A 23812-nucleotide genomic window follows, 5' to 3' on the forward strand; every position below is an offset into this window, starting at 1 on the left:
CAGATGAGAAAATAGCTTTGGTGCCTGCCCACCATTTTACCAAACGGCCATGCTCCTCAGGATTGTTCGATGCCCATTATGAGACAGCAAGAAAATCACTTTCTTACTTGAACAAGTTCTATAGGCCATAGTGAAAACTAGAAATGACAGTCAGTGCTTTAATTATTTTTAAAAATATGTTTTAAATGTTATATAAGCTACATATTGCTCACTCTGATTTCTTTTCCCTGGTTTAACTTTTTCAAAACAACATTTTCTCATTTGAAAAAGGCAGTTTGCTTCCCTGATACTATTTTAAAAAAAAACAAACAACAAAAACCCCTTTATTTTATTTTGTCAAATGAAGTTCTATTGTTACTCCTATAGTCTTTTCATGGCAGTGCATTGTTTATTCAGTGTCTCCTGGATTGACTCCTGAAACTAATTCCTCCCACTCCCCTGGCCCTCACCCCTTTCTCCCATAGCAACACGATTGGAGTACAAAGACAGTGGAATAAAAATCTCCTGATTTGCAGTAGCGTAACTTTTCTTAAAGCTGCTTAGTTAGTGTTAACCACCTTATTATCTACTTAAAACTGGAAGGCTGGGGGAAAATAGAGAAAGAAATTCAACTCTCTTCAGATGGCTGGTCATTCATTATTGCATACGGTCTGTTTGCAGCTGCTGTGGCTGATACTGGCCAAATGCTGCTGCCGCTGCCGCTGCTGCTGCTGCTGCAGCAGCTGTCCCAGGTGCTGCCGCGGTGATTGGCTGCTGGACTGCATAGCCGTAGCCCCCAGCAGTGACATATCCTGCAGCAGCTGGAGATGCTGCATATGGGTACTGGTCATAGGCTGCTGCCGCTGCAGCTGCAGCAGCTGCTGAGTATTGTGCATATGCAGCTCCAGTGTAATCAATGTAAGGTGTGGTGGAGGCAGCAGCTGCTGTAGGTTGGACATGTGGAATTACAACTCCAGGCTGCACAAAAGCCTGTGGATAAACATAATGGGCAGGTATCCTGTTGAGAAATAGAAAAGAATGTCAGATCATGGTGAGCTCCTATGTACAAAAGATCTGTTGTTCAGAAGTAAAACAAACTCAAAATTTAGTGGTTATTATGAGCATAGGGTTGCCACAATAGCTACATTCTAGCAGTCCAATGAATGCACTCTGGCAGTAGCCCAAAACATATGTAGTGATCAGAAAAAGAAGCCAACAATAACTGGAGCTAAACACATCATGACAGCATTCTTATTTATATTGTTTGCTCAATACCACCAAATATGAATTAATCGCCTCATCAATAGTTAAGGGAATAAGTCAAGGTTTAGGATTTCAACATTCCACTTAAAGGTATTAATAGCTCTTGACTTAAATATTAGAGTCAGATTTTAGAAAAAAATTAAAATCACTCTATAAAAGAAAAAAAATTCTGACAATCAGAAAAATTCTCAGTTGCAAGCATTGGACTTTTTTCTCTTTTTTTAAAGTACCCTGTCACCAGTTAGGTCCAAAGGATGGGAGCTAGTTTGTCTTTACTGATTCACTGAAGAAAATTTCAACCAAATATTTAGGCAGGAAAATGGACCTTGTTTAATTATCATGGCAACCCTACTTAAAATTGCTATGCAGACTCAGCACACATTAATTTCTCTGCAACCTCAGTCACCCTTATTAAAAAATAAAAAAAAATAAGAAAATGCAGGCGACAAAAAAAGTTTAAAAGTTCACAGGTGTGGTAGACACAGCAGAATCACACTTTTCAAACGAACTGTAGTGCAGCTCACTCTGTCATAAAAAGGCTGTTGTGGGAAGCTACAGAAATGCTATTAACATTCATTGCAGTGGTTCCCAAGTAGATGTGAAGCACACTTATTTTTGAGGGTAAAATTTGTAAGGACACAAGGGTCAATCAAACCTGTTTGACTATCAGGCAACTGATGTCAGCCAGCTTGTTTATCTCTATGCAAGACAGACAGAGGGGTTGGGGGGAGGTGATGAGGTAGAGGGGGTAGGAAAATGCATCTAAAATATAATAAAATATATAATATATGAAAAATAAAATATAAAATATAATTTTAAAAGGTTTATAAAATATCTAAATAAAAAGACATTTCTTTTCACATTCACTAACTCTCCATTTTCTTCTCCAAACCAAAGAAGATGTAGCTTTATTCTTTTATAGGAATGGTGATTCCATTCATATGTACGTGTAGAAATGAAGTCTTTTATTACATAATACCATATAAAAGCTGAGATGTAGCCTGTCATGTGAAATCAAGCACCCGTTTAAATTAATCACATGGAGCATACATTCTCCCATCTCACTTATAAAGTTCATGTGATTTAAAAAACAAGTTTGAGCTGCAAAAAAATGCACATCTCAATTCTTAATAACGAAATTTCATTAATCCTTAACTAAAATACCCCTATAAATATGTGACCTATTGATTCCACCTTTGTACAATATAACCACCAGTGGAAAACACTCCAGATATCTAGAGACATTACACCAAAATTCCATCCAAAATTTAGCAAATCAACAAAACCTATTAAAAATTCAAACAGTGGTTGTCTTTAAGCTTGCTGTTCAGGAATCCTAAAGTTAGAAATCATTATGAAATTATATTTGTATTATTCACTTTGCTTTTTCAGAGTTTCCCTTAAACAATACTCATATCTATGCCAGCCCAAAGCACAAAAAAGTTTATTCTAATGGTGAAAATACAGTGAATTTTACTAGACTTGTAGTTCCTTCCCTATGCCAACACAAACCACGTCATCATATATTCCGGAGGACACTTAGAGATATTCTTAACTGTTTGTTAGGAACTAGACACAAAGCCCTGCCCATAAACTCTTGTAATTTTTTTTCTAAGTTAAGTAACTAACCTCACTAAAAGTAACAGGCGTTGGCATTATGAAATGTTATCCCTGTGGATCATCTCTCTCTCCATTATATTGGTCTCTCCCAACCTTTCACTATCATGCCATTTTACATGGGTGATTGACAGCACAGGCTGCGGCGGGGCTATTTTTGATCATGTCATGAGACAAGGGTTTCAAGCAGAGTAAAATGTCTTTATAAGGCCAAAGAAAACTCTGCTGTATCTGCTGTAAAGGCCAGCAAGCATGGATCTCACTAATACTGAAACATTAACCCCACTGGACTCCTACAGGCCTAAAGCAGCTGAAGCAGTGACTAGGTTGGCATCTTTGATTAGGCTATTAACTTGAACAAGTTTTGCTCTGGGGGAATGAGGTTTGAGTTTGTGTTATAAGATTTGATTTTTTTTGCATTTGCTTATTAACTTTTTCTCTTTTAAGTAACAGAGATATGTCCAGAGAATTACATTTATAAGGGGAGTCCTGTAGTGTCCCAGTCGCCGGAGACAATGTTTTCCCACTGAGAGTAGCTTTTCTCTGATTTGATTATGCCAATGAGTAAGTAAACTTGTCTTAACACATGTCAACAATCTGCATCAGACTGCCTGTGAACATCAAGTGAGGGAAAAAAGAAGAGTCTGGGTGGCATATGAGTTAACTGTGGCATAATCATTGAAGACTGGGGAAGAATTCAAACTCCTTGAGGGCAGGGACCACTTATTTTTCATTTTTATTTTTTTGTAGCCCCAGTACTTAGCACAGGACCTGGTACATAGTAAATGCTTTACAAATGCTTGTTGAATTGAATTAATAAATGCATTTGAATCACAAACATTAAAAAACAAACAAAGCCTGGGAAGAGGGTAAAATTGAATATCAGGGTAGCATGTTTGCAATGGTCTCCCCAGGAAGACAACCCCTTCTCCAGACTGGGGAGCCTTTACATGAAGTGTGGTGGACTTCTCTCTGCCATATTTCTACTAATTCTCTCTCCCAGTTCAATCTCAGAAAGTAGAGGCTAGGAGGTATGGCAAAAATGAAACAAAGAATACAAGCCTGGCAACCATCTTTTGAACTCTTTTATTTCCCACCCATACACCCTCACTACCACCTCTCCAAGGTCCCAGGAAGAGAAATCTTCCTCAAACACAAACCAAAAGAAGCTTAACAAAACATTGTTCTAAAATTAAATAAAGTAGAACAAAACACTGCACATCAGATGGCTGTCCTAACTGTAGTCGGGAGCTTAGTATTTAGTGGTTCACAGTACACTTGAAACTATTTAATTTTCAAATAAAATGGTAAAGTTATTATTACCTTAAACTATACAAACAATAACAAAACCTTTTACAGACATCAACAAAAACCATGTACCACTTATCCACAATTTGAAATAATCTCATCTGATTAGGCATAGTACTTAGGATAAAAGCCCATTCAGTGAAAAAGAAAACAAGTTTATTTTCAATTTCAGAATGCTTGAACAGCAGAGTAACTCGCCAAATTAAGAAGACTAATTCTACTTGGAACCTGTATTGTTTGTAAATAAATACTTAGCACAGTGTCTGACACATAGTAGGTGTTTAGTAAATGTTTATTAGATTGAATTAAGTGAAGTTAAATAGAATAATTTATTCAGCCATTAATAGGTGGCTTTTGCAACTAATAACCACCACAGCTGAAAATGTGTTGCATTTAAAATTTCCATGTAGCACTTTCAACTCAAGTTCATTTTGTTAATCTTCTGCTCAAAAACATACAATGGCTCCCTATTGCCTAATACATTAAAACCAAACTCTTCTGATAGACATCAATCTCACCATAATCCTATTATCCAAGTTTATTTCTCATGACTTCCCAATATTTGCCATCTGCTAAGATCAAGTTGGTTTCCTTATTGTCACCACAGGAACATGTCAGACTCATTCTCACTTCTGCGCCTTGGCTAATATGTCTCCTCCAACTCCCACCCAGAAATGTCTCCCTCCAACCATCCATTCAAATTCTACCCATCCTTTAGGATTCATTTATCCCATCATCTCCACAGAGCCTTCTTCAACACTCTCTCCAATAATGATCTTCCTTCTTTGAGCACACGTGCCATATAATTTAGCAGTTTGTTATATCCTAAATGATTTAGGAGTGTTAGTTTTGTCTCTGCACATAAACTATAAGCTCTTTGAAAGTACAGAACATGCCTTATATGTCTCTGTGATCATCTACTGTCTAGTAGAGTGTGGCATACGTAGTAGGCATTAATAAATTTTTACTTGGTTAACATTACGTTTCAAAATGACAGACTACAAGATCTGTCAAATCATGATAAATTACTTCCCACAATTCTCTATTACTTATGAGTAGAAATGCTAATCACATGCATAAGGAATTACATATATATATATATATATATATAGTTTTTTTTTTGTTGTTGATCCCCAAACTATTGTGGAAGACCATTGATGAGTGGCTATCAATATAATAAGGCATTTTTCAATTACTTCATACTTCCCTCACTTAGGTTAAAAAAAAAGTAAGTTTAGGTAGAAAGAAAGAAAAAAGAGTAGGTCCTTGGGTGTAAAGATGAGGGCTAGAAAAATACACTAAAAGTGCAACTTGTCAGCCGATTCTTCCTTATATACACCTGGAAGCATAGAAGGCACAACTAGCCTGGCAGCCAGATTCCAATGCTCCAGGCCACACATATGCAGTAAACTCAGATTAGGCATTAAGAAACCATTAGTTGGGGGGGGGCACAATGCTCCTTAAACAACTGGTATGTTTATAAAACTTAACTTCTGGCATCCACACAAGTTGCAAGGTACAGTATAGAGAGTGCAGACTACAGTCATCAGGAAAAATTAGCTGGGATAGCATCAGTCCTACACATTGTCTGAAAGAGGGGGAAGCAGGTAGCTGAGTTACAGAAGACTGCCAATCACAAAAATCAAGAAATGCAAAAAATACAGGTAGGCTTCCCCAAAGTTAGGTGTATGAAGTAAATATTAGTGCTACTATACTCAGAAATAGTCTGATTATTAAATCTGATGGGAAGAATTGGCGCTCCAAATTAGAAAAGCCCAAGCAGACATACATTGTTAAGAGACAGGTCCCCATACCCACCAAAAATTAATAAAAGAAAAGAAAAAATGACACCCCCCCCAAGAAACTAGAACATGCAAGCAGTGAATATCTTTTCTTACATAGTGAAGTCACACATTTTAGCACTCACTACAAAAATATGGTTAAAAGGAAGTCACAGGCTACAGCTTAAAAGCGAGGAAAAAAAAGACCCTTTGCTCCCCATGGCAAAGTCAAAGTCAACAACACTCCTCAACACCACCACCAAAAACCAAAACAAAAAAGACCTCCCCCCCCCCAAAAAAAATCACTTTTCACTACAGCTCTTTTCAATTAAATAAAAAGCACACGTTTAGCTATCAACACCACTTCATTACCGTAATAAATAAAATAAAGCACACGGAGGTCTATTGACTATTATGAAAATAAAACAACAACATACATGCATCGTTAATCACCATCTTAGCTTGTGTGTTTGAGTCTACTGGTTACAGAGTTTAATTCCAAACAGAACTATTCCACATCTTATCATCATATCCTTCTGATCAGTTAGCTTAACTGTATACGATCCCTGTCAGATTAGAAAGAGATAAATAACATTGAGACAAGCTGAAGAGTTAGAAGATCGATGGGGCACAGTGGTCTTGTACACAAGTCATACCTCTTTTTTTTTTTTAATCATAAGCTCAAGAGGTGTCTGGATTGGAGGACTGCATACTTGATCACATAACTTGACTCATCTAAAAACATTTATAGCATCACCATCAAGAAGCAAAACAGGTATTTTTTTTAAAAGAGAAATCAGGAAAACTCAATGGCAGGATGATATTGTCCATGTGTGACAAAGGCAGGCTAACAGATGATATACTTGTACTTTGGAGAACCTGTTTGATTGACTTACCCAAAAGGTCTCTGTATAAGAGCTGGGTGAAGTTGTTGAACACCAAAGGCAAAACCTAACAACAAAACATATTACATTCTCTATATGAACATTCCAACAGCTACTTATTACTGCTATACATAAAATATACAATGACAACTTTCATTTTATATTTGCATTAGATACACTAATTTAAGTCAGGTAATTTTTTTTAAAAAAGAGAAAACTATATTTGAGGAGTGGGAGAAGCTGACAAACCCGCATTTAAACAAGTTTTTAAAAGTTTCATATAGCCCACTAGTTTGGATTTTGGCTTAAAAATAAATCATTCAAAATGAAGACAACAACTGATAGAAAGCAGAGCATTCATTATGTGCAAAGTTTTGCTGACATAAACACACTCTAAAAGACCTTAGGAGGATACCACAATGAATAGTGCTTATGAATTCAACTAAGCACAACAATACTGCTTCATGTTGAATTTTCCCCCACAAATATCCTTATCCTATAGCATACTAAATTTATGAGTTTCAATGTTTATAATACTAATTTGAACTTAGTATATGACTTCAATGGTCTATGCAAGTTTATAGTCAAAGAATCATAGATTTGGAGCTCAAAGAGATCCCAGAGCTCATCAAATGAAATTCTCTCATTTTACAGATGAGGAAACTGAGACCTAAAGAGGTAAAGTGATTTGCCCAAGGTAACAGCTAGTAAATTGCCAAAAGTAGGCTCTGAATCCAGGATCTCTGAGTCCAGAGTCTTATCTCATCACACTCTATCATACTATGAGTAGATTTTATGGATAAAACTTTTTTTAAAAAGCCAATAAAACAAATTATCTCTTCTTTTCTTTTTCTAATAGGTATATACTTACAATGTACTAAAGATATACATTTTGTTTTTCTCTTATTGAAAAATAGATACTTCAAATTGCTTGCATATCAGTTATCTACCCCTATGTTGGTATACGGAGACACCTGTCATTGCCAAGGCAGGGAAAAATCTTTTTGAGTACAGTTTGGATTGAAGTAGAAATCAATCCTCAAGATTTTAGAATCTTAATAATCTATGCATCTAAACATAAAAATTTGCTTTTTTAAAATTATATGTATCTTCTACTTTCAGTTATCCATGCAAATGGAGGAAGGCAGAGTTTTGAATAATCCTGAATAGCAGATTATCAAATAATCACTTCTGCTTTATAATACACAAGGTGTTTTCCCCCTCAGCAGATGTCCTGTATTACTTATGGTTTGTTTAGGCTAGTACTCAGATTAGTTTGCATTCCCCAAGCACATGTCAAATGAGAAGGGAAGCAGCCCAGAAGAGTATTAGGTAGACAGGTGTAGCCAGCCTGGGATTAAAAATTTGGCACAAATAAGGGACATGTTGATTGTGCCTGCAGATAAATGAGAAGAATAAACTGCAATCGCATGTTATTCATTAATGAGTAAGACCTATAAATCTGGGTCCATACAAAGCCATCTGGAATAATATTTCTTTTTTATCTAAGATTATGCTTTTTACAGACACTTTTCTATGTTTGCAGTTTACACATATCTTCATTTATCTTTAAAGTGAAAAAATGTTTCTTTATAGAATGACCAATGAAAAGCACCACTCTACAATAAACCAACGGGTTCTGGGGAAGGCTCTGTCTTCTGAATCATTGTCTCTTTCTTCACAAGTACCAAAAAGGACTGTTTCTCACCTGGTTGCATGATCCTGGGTTTTGCCCCCAAGTATGCCAGATTCACGTTGGCCTTTCTGCCATCAATGATAGGGTTGGGATCCTTACAGGCCCTTTCAGCAGCAGCTCTGTCAGCCATGGTGACCTTAGCAACATACATACACACACAAATGCTACAAATTAAACCTGTGAAGGAAACTTACTAAGCACTCACACACAGGCACTCGTTGTCTAGCATTTCTTTATCATGATCCCTTTCATTCCACAAAAGGAAAAAACAAAAAACAAAAAACCTTCCCGTTGGCCTGCAAAGCACTGCCCCCAGCAAGCAGAGGTTTGGAATCCTGATCTCCCTTGTCTTAACATTCTCCCCCTTGCCTGGCACTGCTGGTGGTCCCTATCCTTAGGCCAGGAAAAACAGTCGTTTAAAGAAAATGGCTCATTTAAGAAAGAATAAACCTTCCCCATCAGCCTCTTCCAGAATACTCTGTTCGATATTCTGTATGGGAGCTCTGTGACCTCGCTAACTTTAGGCAACTTCCTGACCTTGACTGCATAAGTAAGCCCAACCCTAATTAGGCATCCCCCCCCGCCCCCATAAATGGTGCTTTGGAAAGCAGCCACAAGACTCAGTTATATTAAAGCACCTACTTTTTAAAAGGTTAAAAAAATAAAATAAAAACAGGGGATGGGGTGGAGGAGAGAAGTTAGGACGGGGAGGGCGGATAGATAGACAGCAGCAGCTTCTTTGGAGTGTCCTCTCTATGACCCAATCGGGATCGCCAGGAGACGAGCATACTTTTCCAAAGCCATAGGGCAGCTAAACTTGCTGCCATCAACGTAGGAAAAGCCATTTCCCAGAGTAGAGGCTCATAGTCACCAGCCTCCTCCTCCCTCCCCTCCTCCCAAAGAGGATCTAACTTTTTTCCTCGCAACATCAAATCCTCCCAAACACTACAAAATCATAGATATCTTCCACACTTTTACTCCCTAGAAAACCCCAAGAGGTTCGGGAGACTGGCCTTCCCATTCCCTTTCCCCCACTCCCTCTGGTCGAAAAAAGTTTCAGCTCAGCCTGTGGTTAATATTAGCCTGGTCCCCCCTGGTCCCCGCCCCGAATCGCCGGCTTCCTGGGCACCCCTATTCCCCTCCTACCCGAGGGGGATCCCTAGTTTCTTCTGGCAGATGGGGCTCGCCTTTGTTCTCCCTTTCCTTCTCGCTCTCAGTCCTTCTCTCCATCTTCAAGGTCTCTGACCCCCCTCTCCCAATAACTCCCTCCCGCCTACTTACAAATCCATAGCCCCGGGATTTCCCCGTCTGCCGGTCTGTGATGACCACCGCCTCTTCGATCTCCCCGAAGACCTCAAAGTACTTGCGCAGGCTGGAGTCGGTGGTGTGGTACGGAAGCCCCCCGACAAAGATTTTGGTGTATGTGGTGTCCTTCTGGGTGGTGTGCATCTTCCCGCTCTCCCTGCGGCTCCGGCTAGGGCTCCGGCTCCGGCTCCGGCTCCGGCTCCGGCTTCGGCTCCGGCAGCGGCGGCGGCGGTTGCTGCTGCTGCTGCTGCGGCTGTGGCTGCTGCTGCTGCGCCGGCCCCTCCGCCCCTTCGTTTCCCTCACCCTCTCGAGTCCAGCCGAAGCCAAAGGCAAGCCCAGTGGGGAGGGGGGAGGAGAGCTGGGCAGCGTGCGTGTGTATGTATGTGTACGAATGTGAGTGTGTGAGTGTGAGTGTGTGCGTGTGCGCGTGTATGTCGGGGATGGTGGGCGTCAGAGCAGCCACTGAGAGATCTTAACACCGGGGTGAGGGTCGTTGGGGTTTCCAAAGTCGTAAGCAACCTCAGCCTGTAGCCTTGCTCCACGCTCGTCTCCCGCTCTCCCCTGCCGGTTACAGTCCAAACTCTCCTCTTTTCCTCGCTTCTCAGTTCTTATTAGTAGACCATATGGATATACATTTATAAGTACGAATACATATAGATATATTTTTTCAAATACAATCTATTTCCACTCACCCGGCAGAGAGCCCGAAAGGAGAAGCGAGGTACCCCTCCACAGGCAACAGGGTGGGAAGAAGTGGGTGCTTTTGAAGGTAGATTGTTTATCTAAAAGAGATCTCCTGGGTGGGGGCTCTGATCTTCTCCTAGGGTAACCCTACTGAGTGTCCAAAGAACAGGAAGAACTGGCGGTCACTCAGGCGGCTGCAGCAGCTGCGGTAGGAGAGGTGTTCCGGGACCGATGGCACGCCGCGGATTCCCTTCTCCCAGTTTCCTTCCCCCGGCCCTAAAAGCGGAGGATGGTCCTGGGTGTTGAGTTACTCTCCACTATCTTTCTTCCCCTCCCCTCCCATGCCGGGGGGTCGGAGCCCGGCTGGGGAGGGGCGCGGGCCGGGCGCCTGCGATTGGCCGGGTCCCCACCTGGAGCAGACACCGCCGTCCCCCAGCTGTTGCGAACAGCTGCTTCTCCTCCTGCGCTCTGTTGAGCTGCCCGGGCTTGGCTCGGGAAGCGAGAGCCAGGGCAGAGTTGGGGATGATTGAGGGGCGGGTTCGCACTTCGTACTGGCTGCTCTCACTAGTCTCAAGTCACAGTTTCACGACCCGGCCTCATCTCTGGAGTCTGGGGCGCGGAGGACAGAGCCTTATTCAAAGTTGCTTTGGTTTCCAAACCTGAGAAAACGCATATGGAAGCTAGGGACTGGCTGTGCGTTAGAGACTTTAGAGAAAGTCACTAGAGTAGCTATCCCGTTCTGAGTGCGTCTGTGTTCTGAAGCGGTGGGGAGTAGCCCTCCCACTCTAGGCAAGGCAAAGGAAGAGGTTGCGTCTGCCAACAGGTTTTTGGGGGTGTAAGGGAGGTGCCGAAAGGAGCAGGAAGCAATTGACAGTGTAGAGATAAAAGTGGGGGGGGGAGGCATAGCTAAAAGGCAGAAGCAGTTGCTTTAGAATGCTGTGCACACAGTAGGCATTTAATGAATGCGGATCCTTTAACGCTGACGACTCTACTGAATCAAATAAGGTAGAGATGGGCATCAGTTACCAATTTCTATTTTGAAATATCATAAAATGAATATTTAGCAGATCAGCCATCCAGATTTCCATCCATGCACCAAACTGGTGGAAGGTTTAAAAGTTAAGTTTTCTCTTAAACGAAAACACAAGCCATTGTCCATTATTTGAGTCTGGCTGGTGGTTTTAAATGCTATCTGCTACCATTTTATTATGCTCTAACCAAAAATTATTTCAGACTTAACTAATGAGGTACACAGGCCTCTATGCCCTCTCTATATTTCAGAAAAAATATGGCTATCAGTGCACCAGGGTGTTTTGAAACAGTTCTCTAGCTTTTAGAATTGTTTTTTTTTTTTTTACCAAGAGTATGTTAAATCAGGCCATAAAACTATTCTAGTTCTCCCTCTTCCACTCCAACTACTGACCTCCCTGACTTCCTTTAAGTGCCAACAAACATCCCACTTTCTGCCATATACCTTCCCTAACTCCTCTTAATTACAAAGCCATCTCTTTTAATTACTTTCTATTTATCCTGTAACTAACTGTGTTGTATATATTTGTTTGCATATTGTCTCCCCCCTCCTTAGATTGTAAGCTCTTGTATGGCATGAACTTGGGAATCTTTATGCCTTTCCGATTGTACCTTTACATTCTACATTATACAATAATCTTTTGTGTCTGCTGGACTGCAAACTTCTTGAGGGCAAGAACCACATTTTATTTTTCTTTGTTCTTTAGTGTCTAGCACAACTTTGCACATGACAGGCTGTGCAAATGCTTATTGAATGAATGAATGAGTGAATATAAGAACCATGAAGTAGATTAGTGTCCAGTAATCTCATTGCATCATTTACTTATAGAATGCAACTTCAAAGTGATTTTGAGTACAAGAACAATGAAAAGTAAAATAATTTGGAGGTGAAATCAGTATAGGGGCAAAAATCAGTTCTTAATGTGTGATTATAACCTTGCCAATTTTAAAAAAGGTGTTTTCATATTATGTAGTCACATCCTATACTTTCTGTTTTTAGGAGATTCTTTGAAGAAAATATATCTCTTAAGGCAGGGGTGCCCAACCTTTTCATGAAGAAGGCTACTTTTCCCCCCTTGAAATCTTAAGAGGAACAGTGAAGCCTATGAGTCTAAGGGATATACTGTCCTCCCTTCTTGATGGGAATCACAGTAAACCACAAAGAAGGGTTTATGGGTGGTGGAGGGCAGTGGTGTAGCATCAACTTGGATACCTACCAGGCTAATTCTCTGAAAATGACCAAGTCTTGCTCCAATCCTATGAGAGAGAGATCTAGTCACTCTAACTCCACTGTACCCAGGATGGAAATGGCCTTCTTAGCTAGCTGATATTTTCTGTTGTTTCCATCTTTCAGATAACATCTCATGAAAGAATAATTCATTTTCTACAAAATGGTGCATAGAAATTTTCTAGTTCTGAAGCTGAAAGATAATTAAAAAAACTTGGTATCCCTTGTTGCTATGTGATTCAGTGTGTGTAGGCATCTGCCCAACAATTGATACTGATACACCTCAGTCTTAGGGGCTATTGCTCCTTGTTTTCCAAAATTAATGTCATGTCCATTTGTTAGCATTGCCTTCTGCATAAAGGTAGTCTCACTTGCAATGGCCCAAACTGTTTTGTTTGGATTTATGAATCTAAGCCATTTTTTACCATGTAGCCTTGAACCTATATTAGCTTTCTGAATTCAGTGTTTCATGGGTATTAAATACCAGATATTTTGGCATGATTATACATTACTAATTCAGGTTTGAGAAACAATACTCGGATGATCCTTTTACTCTCTCAGCTGCTTTTGCCAGTAAGGGATGCTCATGTATTTGTAGTTAAGAGATACAATTTAAGTTTCTTTTTAGTGAAAAATCCATAAACTTTTCTAAAACTGATACATGATTTCCATGCTAGTGAAATTCAAATTAGTCTTCACAGATGACACATAAACCCCAAATTTTCACTCCTGTGTTAATCATATTTGGTTAAAGGAGAGGCCCAAAACAAAAAGTAAGGAGACAGGTTCTACTCTAGATTAGGCCCACTAACCAGGGGTGTTCCCTAAGTTTGTGTCCTCATCACCTCCCATGGTTTCAGTGATCATTTCTATGTTGATGATTCCCATATCTACTTGTCCAGCCCTAGCCTCTCTCCTGACCTCTGGTTTCACATCTTCAACTGCTTCATGACATTTTGAACTGGATGTCTTTTAGACATCTTAAAATCAACATCTCCAAAACAGAACTCATTAACTTTTCTCCAAACACTCCCATTTTCCTAGAATTGTCAAGTGTACCACCATCCTTCCAGTTAACTGGGTTTGCAATCTAGGTTTCACACTCAACGCCTTCTCCTCGCCCCCCATATCCAATCAGTTGTTAAGTCCTTTCATCTTCTTAACATCTCTAGTATATGCCTACTCCTTTTTATCCCAGAAATTGCCACCACCCTGATACCAGCGTTATTGCCTTATGGGTGGATCACAGCAATAGCCTACTGGTTAGTCTTCCTGCCTGCAACCCCTCCCAGGTGCAGTCCTAACATGAAAGTCTGACCATATCAACTGTTCCTCTCATCCCCATTCAATTAACCCCAGTGACTTCTTATCACTTCCAGGATAAAGTGTAAAATGATCTGTTTAGATTTTAACTCCTAGGCACTTAATAAATGACTAAGACAGAGTCATATGACTCTGGGCAAGTCACTTACTCTCTGAGGTTTGGTTTTTAATAGTTTTTTTTTGATGAGGCAATTGGGGTTAAGTGACTTACTCAGGGTCACACAGCTAGTAAATGTCATGTGTCTGAGACTGGATTTGAACTCACGTCCTCCTGACTCCAAGGCCAGAGCTCTATCCACTGAGCCATCTAGATGCCCCTTTTAATAGTCTTAATAATAATTAATCTGTCTACTTTTAGAACTTATTTATTGTGAGGATCATATGAGGTAATGTAGGTATTTAAATGTGCTTTAAAGAGATTGTGGAAAGAACAATATTATGGAAAGAACCAGTACACCTGGGTCTGAATTGTGACTTCTGTCATTACCTGTGTGACCTTCCTAAGGTCACACTCAAATCCTCTAAGCCTCTGAGTCCTTGTATGTTGTACAAAACCATTTTTAAGGCCATCTTTCAGCTCTCAATATCTGTGTGAATTCTTAGCACTAAAAATTGAATATAAGGTATTATTATTTAAATGCTATTACGCACTTTTCATTCAAATTCTTATTTTTCATCTAATTACCTCTTTGAGAACAGATCCAGATTTCATATCCATTAGCTAGAGAAAGAAGAAAATCAGTATAAATTCCTAGGTTTTTTTTGCAAGTGAAATTAAGACTTTGAACAAAACTGAAAACAGTGCTTGGTTTTAGAGACCTGGGAGGGTACTTGAGACTAGATGTATTATTGCCATAGGTCATTATTTAAAAAAAAAAAAAAACTTACTTGCCAGGTTAACTTAGAGATTTATTTTTTTTTTTTAGAACAGAGAGAACATTACAGAACAATTATGTCTCATTAAAGTGGACTATTTGCAGCTTATCTAGGAAAGACACCAAAGACACTATGATTTCAGTGCAGCGATTTTTTTTTATAAAGTTCATTAAATGTTTACCCCGAATCTACCCAAGGTTTCCCTTGGGGACACAACCAACAGGTTTATGGCCTTTCCAGAGCTCTTATGATCAGTTGCCATTTCTCCTTCTCTGGGTAGATTATTCTATCTCTGTGCCAGATAACAAATGTGTGTGTAATAGGTTATGCTGCTATTTTAGTGTGTAGAAGAATTGGCAATCACATCTCCAACCAACACAGTTGAGGCCACCCTCCTGGGGAGAATTACATCTCTGTTGCATTCATGTAGGCTGCATCTATGCTGTTAGAATGAAGTGTAAAAATGTGGTAAGTCTATGGAGAATTCAGGTCACAGAACAATGTTCACTTGAAATATCCAAATGATTTAGACCAAAGTACTTGGGCAGGGCTAAGTCCTGAACTGATTGTTTTCCATTTTCTCTTGCCCATGTTGAAGTGGCTCTACATATACCCCTTTTAGAGATACTCACATTTTTACTTCTATTGTTTAAGTCTAAAAGGGAAGAAATAGAATTCAAGCATATTAAATTCATACTATAATTTTTCATTTAGGTCTCAATTTTGGACTTTGAATAGTGTGGGAATAGATTTGGAATTAGATAACTGCCTAGATATTTTAAGGGAAGAGAAAGTACTCTTTGAGATGGATTAATTGGCTTTGTCCTTATGACAGTTTCACTAAAATAAACCTTCCCTTTACAGGGGAAAATAGCATTGTATAGTGGGAAGAACTCTGCCCTGAAAACCACAAGTTGAGTTCTGGGCAGGCTTTGGCACAAATAGTGGGACTTTAGTAAAGTTACTTAAACTATTTTCTAATAATATATATGAAATTGCATTATAAGTTGTGGTGGCATTATTTAATGGTACTTTCCACATTTATTCACATTCTTATTTGACTTCTAAGGGAATTTTGAAGGAAAGTCTTTTTCATTGGCAAAAAGAACCCTCTCAGATTTCACATAGCTTAGTTTTCTTTTTCTATCACCTAAACTTCAATTTCTTAAAAGCTTTGAAATGAAAAGGTTGGATTATATGATCTCTAAGACCCTTTCTGGATATAATATTCAATGAAATCATATAATTTTCAACTTGCAGCTACATATAGCATTACTATGCCGTCTTGTCTGCCTTCCTCACTTTGCAATACTTGTGAAATCTTCTTTCTCACAATTATCTAATTAGAATATTTCTGTGTGCACCTTCTTTTTTTGACTAAAGTCCTAATCTTCTGGGCCATGGAGATGGCCCTGGTTTCTTGAAGGCCATTAGAGGGCACAAGCTCTGGTCAAGGCCTACCAAGCTGGCTTTGAATATAGACCCCATGATGTCTGTTAGCTGAGTTTCAGCCTAGCTAAGTCATGAGAGACTCATCTGACCAAAGATGAGTAATTTTTTCAGCCACAGCTCATGAAGACCATCCACCAAGAAGTGGAGAAAGAGATTGTAATTCTAAGTAGGAGCATGAAGAAAGCATATCCACACCCATGAAACGACAGATTTTTGAATTATTGAAGCATTTGTGCAGTGATTTCCCTGTATGCTATCTGGCACTTGGAATACGTTTAGCACTCAATAAGCTTAAATACAGTCAACTCCAAATTGCCCATGTGTGTCTCAAACACATTGAGAATTACACACCCATATCTGGGAGCCATCTCTCTGAATTACTGAAGGCCTTTCTCCTGCTTGCCTGGATCAGGGACGGGACAGCTGTGTAGTATCCTGACAGAGCCCTGGGATTGAAGTAAGGAAGAAATGAGTTAGAATCCCACTCATAACACTTACAAGCTGAGTGATTCTGGGTTAGTAATTTAACCTCTCTGGTCCTAAGTTTCTTCATATGTAAAATGAGAGGGTTTGACTAGATGAACCATGCCCCCCCATGGATACAGAATGGTAATGTGATTTCTCCAAGATCAGGTAGCTAGTAAGTGGCATAGTCAAGATTTGTAACCAGTTTTCTTGACTTCAAATTCAGTGCTCATTTAATTCAGTGTACATTTATTAAGCAATTAATTACTTTAGTTTGGGGTAACTGGGCCATGTGCTGGGGATATGGAGGCAGTGCCTATCCTCAAGGAGCCTATACTTTACCAGAAGTGATATAACATATGTTCAGATAATTAAATACAAAGCGCCTAGAAGGTGGAGATCATTAAAAATCAGAGAGATCAGAAAATGTCTTGTGTGGAAGGTGGCTCATAACTATGCCATGAAGGAAGTCAGGAACTGTAAAAGGAGGAAGTGAAGAGGGAATGTGTGCTGTAGTCATGGGGACATTCATCAGACTAATAACACTACCTAGATTTCTTGAGTCATAAAGTTCTATTGTCCAGTCACTACTGACACAACTAAAGATTGAAATCTTAAATGCTAAGTGTTCACAGGCAATCCGAAGCTATAACACCCAAAGAAGACCTGGGAACCAGGAGTTGAGCAAAGCCAGATTCCTACTTCACCCCATCACCCTTCACTTTCTGGTCCAGCTTGTGTCAAATAAATTGTAATAGTGCAGAATATTTATCATGACCCTCAGCAACAGTTTAAATGGGTTAGGACCAATGTTAGGAAACAAAACACAACACTCAAGGGATCTTTTCATTTAAAGGGCATAATCTATCTCTCTTCCTTATTCTGTTGGCAAAATACAATCCTAGTTCTCCAGGCATGGACATTTCAAGCTGCTTATTTCAGAGAATCACAGAGTGAGAAGAGACCTCAGAAACCATTTAATCCCTTCTACCACATAGCAAGCAAGTAGAAGTTCATCCTTCCCTTGAAGACCATTAGTCGGGAGGGTGGGAGGGGTGGCTTGTTACTTTTAAAACAACCCATTGTACTTTTGGAAAACTGTAATAATTAGAAAGTTTTTCCTCACAGGAAGCTTCAATCTGCCTCATTGCAACTGCCATTCACTGTTCCTGGTTTGTTCTCTGGGGCCAAGCAGAACAAGTCTATTGCTTCCTGAAGGTTCCAATCATATTCTTCTTATCTTATCTTCTCCAGGCTAAATATCCCCAATTCCTTCAAAGGATCTTCATAGGATATGAACTCAAGAACCATCACCAGACCCGATTGTCCTCCTTTGGATATTTTCTAGTTCATCAGTGTCTTTTCCAACAGGCGGTGCCCAGGACTAAACACAATATTCTTGAAATGAGCTGACCTGGGCAGATGTCATTACTTTCCCTAGTCCTGGACCACTAGTGGCAATGAAGTGGTGTAGTGGACATTTGGATCTGGCCTCAGGAAGACCAGAGTTAAAAATCTGGCCTTAGGCATTTATTATATATGTGGCAATGTTTCTTTCCCTCAGTTTCCTAATCTGTAAAATGAGCTGGAGAAGGAAAAGGCAAATCATTTCAGTATCTTTGACAAGAAAACCCCAATGGGGTCACAAAAGTCAGATATGACTGAAAAATGACTAAATGACATCATCATCATCATCATCATCATCATCATCATTAAGCTTAAGATCACAGGGGTTTTTTTGACTGCCATATCATACTATTGATGCATATAGAGTCTGTGATACACTGAAATATCCAGATCTTTCCTAGCCAAACTTTTGTATAGTTATATGTCCCTTGTCTTGAAGTTGTGAAGTTGATTTTATGAACCCAAGTGTATGACTTGACATTTAAATATCAGTGGATCTGTGGTCTCATCAGTATGAGTATTCCTTCCAATAGCTCAGCTCGCACCCCATTCATGACTTTTAATCTCATGCAACTCTTTTTGCTTTCCTTCTATGAATCCTTCATAGGGAGTCCACTCAAATGTGCTGAGAGCCTTCTTCCAGCTCTTTTGCTCATTGATTATCCTTTGTCCTGACTACAAGAATGCTCCACCATCTTTTCTAGTCATGTACCTCTCTGATGGTCTCTCCTATACAGTTCTTTCTTTTGGCAATATATTTTTGCATACTTATTGTCACAATGTACTTTACTTATGCTTCATTCATATCTTGCTTTTCTATCTCTATCTCCAGTGCTTAGCACAGTGCTTTGTACATAATAGTACACATAGATGCTTAATAAATGCTTCATCTATCCATCCATCCATCTATTCATTCATTGCCCTTTGGGTGAATTGCAATTTTAATTCTTTGGAACCTGATTTGTTTCTATGCAGCATGATCAGAAGATTGATGTTAAACAGATATTTTGGGAAGTAACTTAAGGTCAAGTGGGATCACACTGCATAATTTCCCAAAGTCAATTCAGTTCACTATCATACTTACTCAGTTCTGGGCTTAGTTCACTGATCATCTAAATTTTCTGTCAAAAATACTTGAACTGATGGACTAGCCTTATTGGCTGTCTGTCTGCCTACATACAATAGTATGGGTGATAAGCATTCCTCATCTACTTGATTTTTCCAGTTTGTGTATTTGGGCTAAACTCTTTTGAGCAATTATTGATCTCATTTAGGAGGTTCTGCAATGCTCTGGATATGAATGCAATTAGGATATCATCTACAAACAGGAGTATGTGGAGGATCTCATTATTTGAGATCCCTCTTTGATTAGGACTCTGTGTTGGATATCCTCTATGACTGTGGCAACCTTTGGTGATTATATCTTCCTCTTTTATGCCTGGCTTAATAATAATCAACAGAGAGTTGATAAACAGTTATTTCCTTTCCTTTCTTTCATTTTTCAAGGAATCTTACTTGATTTTAGCATATGTATGGATGTACCTTGTCAGAGAAGAGACTTTTAGGAGGCATTTTGGTTTGCTAAATCAAATGTTTCCTTATAATTAACAAATAAAAGGCACAGTGGGATCTTGTAGTTTCTTCTCTTTTAGCCAATTAATTGTATAAAGGTATGATCTGTTAAATACTTTTCATTTGTGAAGATCTTCCTTCTCATATCATCATCAAGGATACTCCTAGTATGTTTGTGAATTATTAAGATGATTTTGTAGAGATGGGAAAAATAGGCTTATAAGTCACAATCGAACAGTAAAATGTGTACTCTGTAAAACCAAGGACTATTTTATTATGGTCTTTGTATTCCCAGAGCCTGGAACAATGTTAATAGTAGCTGCTTAATAAATGTTTGTTGAATTGAATAGAATGTTTTCTCAATGGCTTTTTCCTCAGAGCTGTCCCTTGGGAAAAAATCGATATCTTTGCATTTGATATTTTCTCCTCTTTAAGATATCTTGAGAATCAATCCTTCTATGCCCTCGAGACTGTGTTGCCTCCAGAATAAATGTCCTCTGTCTATACTAGGTCCAGTCCAGTTGCTTTCCTCATCATTGCTTTCTTTAGTGTCATTACTACTTTCTCATGTTCTCCATGTTACCCAATAGGCACTGTGATGCTAGAGTCCAAAAGTGGCAGCTTCATCATCATTGATGAGAAAAAAATGATAAAAATTATAAAATTATAAAATTTGATCTTATGTTATTTAATCCAGTGTTTCAGCCTGTCAAGATGTTTTTGAATCCTGACACAATCATTTAGCTATCTTTGTTAGCTATGTGTCAATTGAAAATTTGGTGAGCATGCCATTTATGTTTTTATCAAAGTCACTGATATATTAATAAAAATATCAAATAATATATACTGAAGAATAGGTCTTTGGGGAATTCTACTACCCTCTTTCCAGTTGACATTTAATATGGTCATTTGACCAGTCCCAGAATCACCTATGTTTAGCCCATATATCTCTATCTTACCTACAAACATAGCATAAAAGACTTCACCATATATTTGAGAGAATTTGTAAAATATACCTGTGCAGGTTGATGTTTTTTCAATAAACAAGAATTTATTTTCTCTCTTTCCCACTTCTTCCCCCAATACATTAAGAAAGAAACAGAAAGTCTTTGTAAAAACATGAATGGTCAAGTGAATCAAATTTCCACATTGGCCATGCCATGTCCAAAAAAATTATTTCTCATGCTGTATCTAAAGTCCATCACTTCTCTGTCAGGAGGTGGGTAATATTCATCATCAGTCTTCTGGAATCATGGTTGGTCATAGCATTAAAGAGAGTCTCAATTCTTTCAAAGCCTGAAGAGTTTGGGTGGCCACTCTAAGAAGTGAGAATGCCCTCTAAGATCCTGAGTTGAGCTATAGCAGCCAGACATCATGGTGGTGTGACACATGATTCTTTTCTTAGGTATGTAGCTTGGGCAATCTGAAGAGCATATTAAACTCATATTTGGAAGCTGCCACCAAATCAAATTTACTGAATTTCAAAAAGTATCTCTACCTTCAAACTGATATCATTTAGGAGGTCTATATTATGAAATATATCCATAAGGTTATGTCATTGAATTTTTAACAATACAACTGAACTCATCAATGCACTCACCTTAGGAAGCAATATATTCACAGCAATGAAAGTTCTATTACACAATACATTTCTAATACTTATAGAGGCAATGTGGAAGTTTAGTCCCACTTGTAATAGATTTAGGGGTCCATGAAGAATGCATATCCCACATGAGACTGGTCCTTGCCTGGGCTTGCATTTGCTCTAAGGGTTTGTCTATATTAGGTCTAGGGATCTATATAAATTATCACATCTGCTTGTGTGTTCTCCTATTATTGGAAAATTGCTCAGGCCTGGGCATATGGCTATGGTGTTCCCGTCCTTCTTGGGGGACATCCAAGTGGGATTACTGTTCAGTTCTTTCCCCTTTTCCTCCATTTCAACTTGAACTGAAACTAGGATACCTCCTATCTCTATAAAGCAGAGGTTCTTAACCTGGGGTTTGCGGACTTTAAAAAAACATTTTGACAATTATTTCAGTATGATTAGTTTCCTTTGTAATCTGATTTTTTTTAATGCATTTAAAAGACATTCTCATAATGAGTTAATAGGTTTTACCAGGCTGCCAAAGGGATCCATGACAGAAAAAAAACATTAAGGACCCCTGCTTTAAAGGGATCAAAACCTTTTCTCAAATCAATTCAAAAATCATTAATCACACAAGTCAAGAATTTGGTAGCCTCCTGATTTTTGTTTATATAATAGGAGGAACAGATTTATTAGTAATAACATTGAGGATAAGCAACTAAGAACACATCGTTTGTAAGGAAAAAACTGCCTGAGCTTTCTGAAATGGGAAATAGACTATGCTTTTCCCCTTAAGCTCTGCCCTTCCCCCCAAAATGGAGGGGAGGGGTTCAGAAAGATATTGTTCACTACATAATAGAGATATGAGCTTTGAACTAAGTTCCTTCTAAAAGGCAAGGGGTGAAGTGGAAACAGTGGGAACTGCTCTGCAGTTTCACCAATAAGCCCTACCAAATCTTAGCTGGGGAGAATGCTCACTTCTTAGCTTCTCACTTCCAACATCTGCTATATCCAGGCTTTCAAAGAAGGAGGCAGGGGAGCAGGCATCTAGAAATTAGTTGTACAACTCCACCCTGCCTGCCATACTTCCACATAGGGGGAATGAACAAAATGGATGACTGATCCTAAAAAAAAAAAATCAAAAAAGATGTTTGCCAAACTCAGCCTTTCACAGAATTTGGCTCTCTTATGGTAACACTCCCTAAGCAACGGTACAGGAGCCAAGTGGGATCCTTCTTTTAGATTCATCCTCTTTTCCTATCAAGCTCAGAGTAGCACCATGGAGACCTCCACTACGTCTGTCTCTCGATCTGGGAGAGATGATTCAAAGGAAGTTGAGGGGGAGGAAGGAAGAAGAAAATGTGAAAGTCTGGGGAGGGAATATCTTCCTCCTGATTCAAAGAAGGTGTGACAGGAATCCTATGTTGAGTGAGTGATTGAAACCTATTCCCAAGCTTTCTAATACTCTTCCAGAAGGTAAGTCACCAATTGGTATTATTTCACTGACTAGATAGCATGGAGCCAAGTAAGGGAATAGATAGATGCATCAAAATTCATCCTGAATAGGTCAAGTATTGAAGTGTGAAGACATTGGGGTTTTGGTTAAGGGTTTTTAGTGATTGAGGTGTCCTTGTGTGAATTACCAAACCTCTGTAGTTTTAAAAAAATTTTAGCTACAAGACAAAAGGAGCGATAATGATGATATGTGCTTTTTAAGCTGTCACACAAGGATGTTATAATAATAAATTAATATTTTTAGACCTCTAGTATCTAATTATTTTTGGCTTTTAAAAATGAAACACAACTGGCTTCCTGACCCCCAATAACAGCCACCAAAATAAAAGCCATCTTCCCATTTGTAAAACAACCTCCACATATAATCAATCCAATACTTTTATTAAAAATGCTTTTGTGGTATGTATTTGACTCCTATTTATCACAGCCCAAGTCAAAAACTGTTCTGCCATTTGAATATGGAACAATGCCATCCCCCTCTTGCCCTGAAAATATGTCTGCCAGGCAATCATCAAAACTATTTGGTACTGGCTAAGAAAATAGAGTGGTGGATCAGTGGAATAGGTTAGTATACAAGACACAGTCAATGACTATAGTAATCTACTGTTTGATAAACCCAAAGACTCCAGCTTCTGGGATAAGAACTCACTATTTCACAAAAACTGCCAGGAAAACTGGATAATAGTGTGGCAGAAACTAGGCATAGACCAACATCTCACACCTCATACCAATATATGGCTGAAATGGGTACATGATTTAGACATAAGGGATGATACCATAAGCAAATTAGGAGAGTGAGGAATAGTTTACATGTCAGATCTATGGAGAAGGGAAGAATTT

The 23812-nt window shown here is 39.0% G+C and overlaps 1 protein-coding gene across 1 annotated transcript; it reads right to left on the reverse strand.

Moving 5' to 3' along the window:
* Positions 1–636: 636 nt before the first annotated feature.
* On the reverse strand, positions 637–9980 carry RBM24 (RNA binding motif protein 24). Its single transcript, XM_027863307.1, has 4 exons — positions 9810–9980; positions 8541–8664; positions 6845–6899; positions 637–997 (listed from the first exon to the last, which is right to left on the reverse strand). Exons 1-4 carry the CDS (start codon positions 9975–9977, stop codon positions 637–639), a joined length of 708 nt encoding a protein of 235 aa, XP_027719108.1. The 5' UTR covers positions 9978–9980.
* Between the last annotated feature and the right edge of the window lie 13832 nt (positions 9981–23812).

Source organism: Vombatus ursinus, unplaced genomic scaffold (genome assembly GCF_900497805.2).
Source record: "Vombatus ursinus unplaced genomic scaffold, bare-nosed wombat genome assembly UNPS02000577.1, whole genome shotgun sequence".
In the NCBI taxonomy this organism is placed as follows: Eukaryota; Metazoa; Chordata; class Mammalia; order Diprotodontia; family Vombatidae; genus Vombatus; species Vombatus ursinus.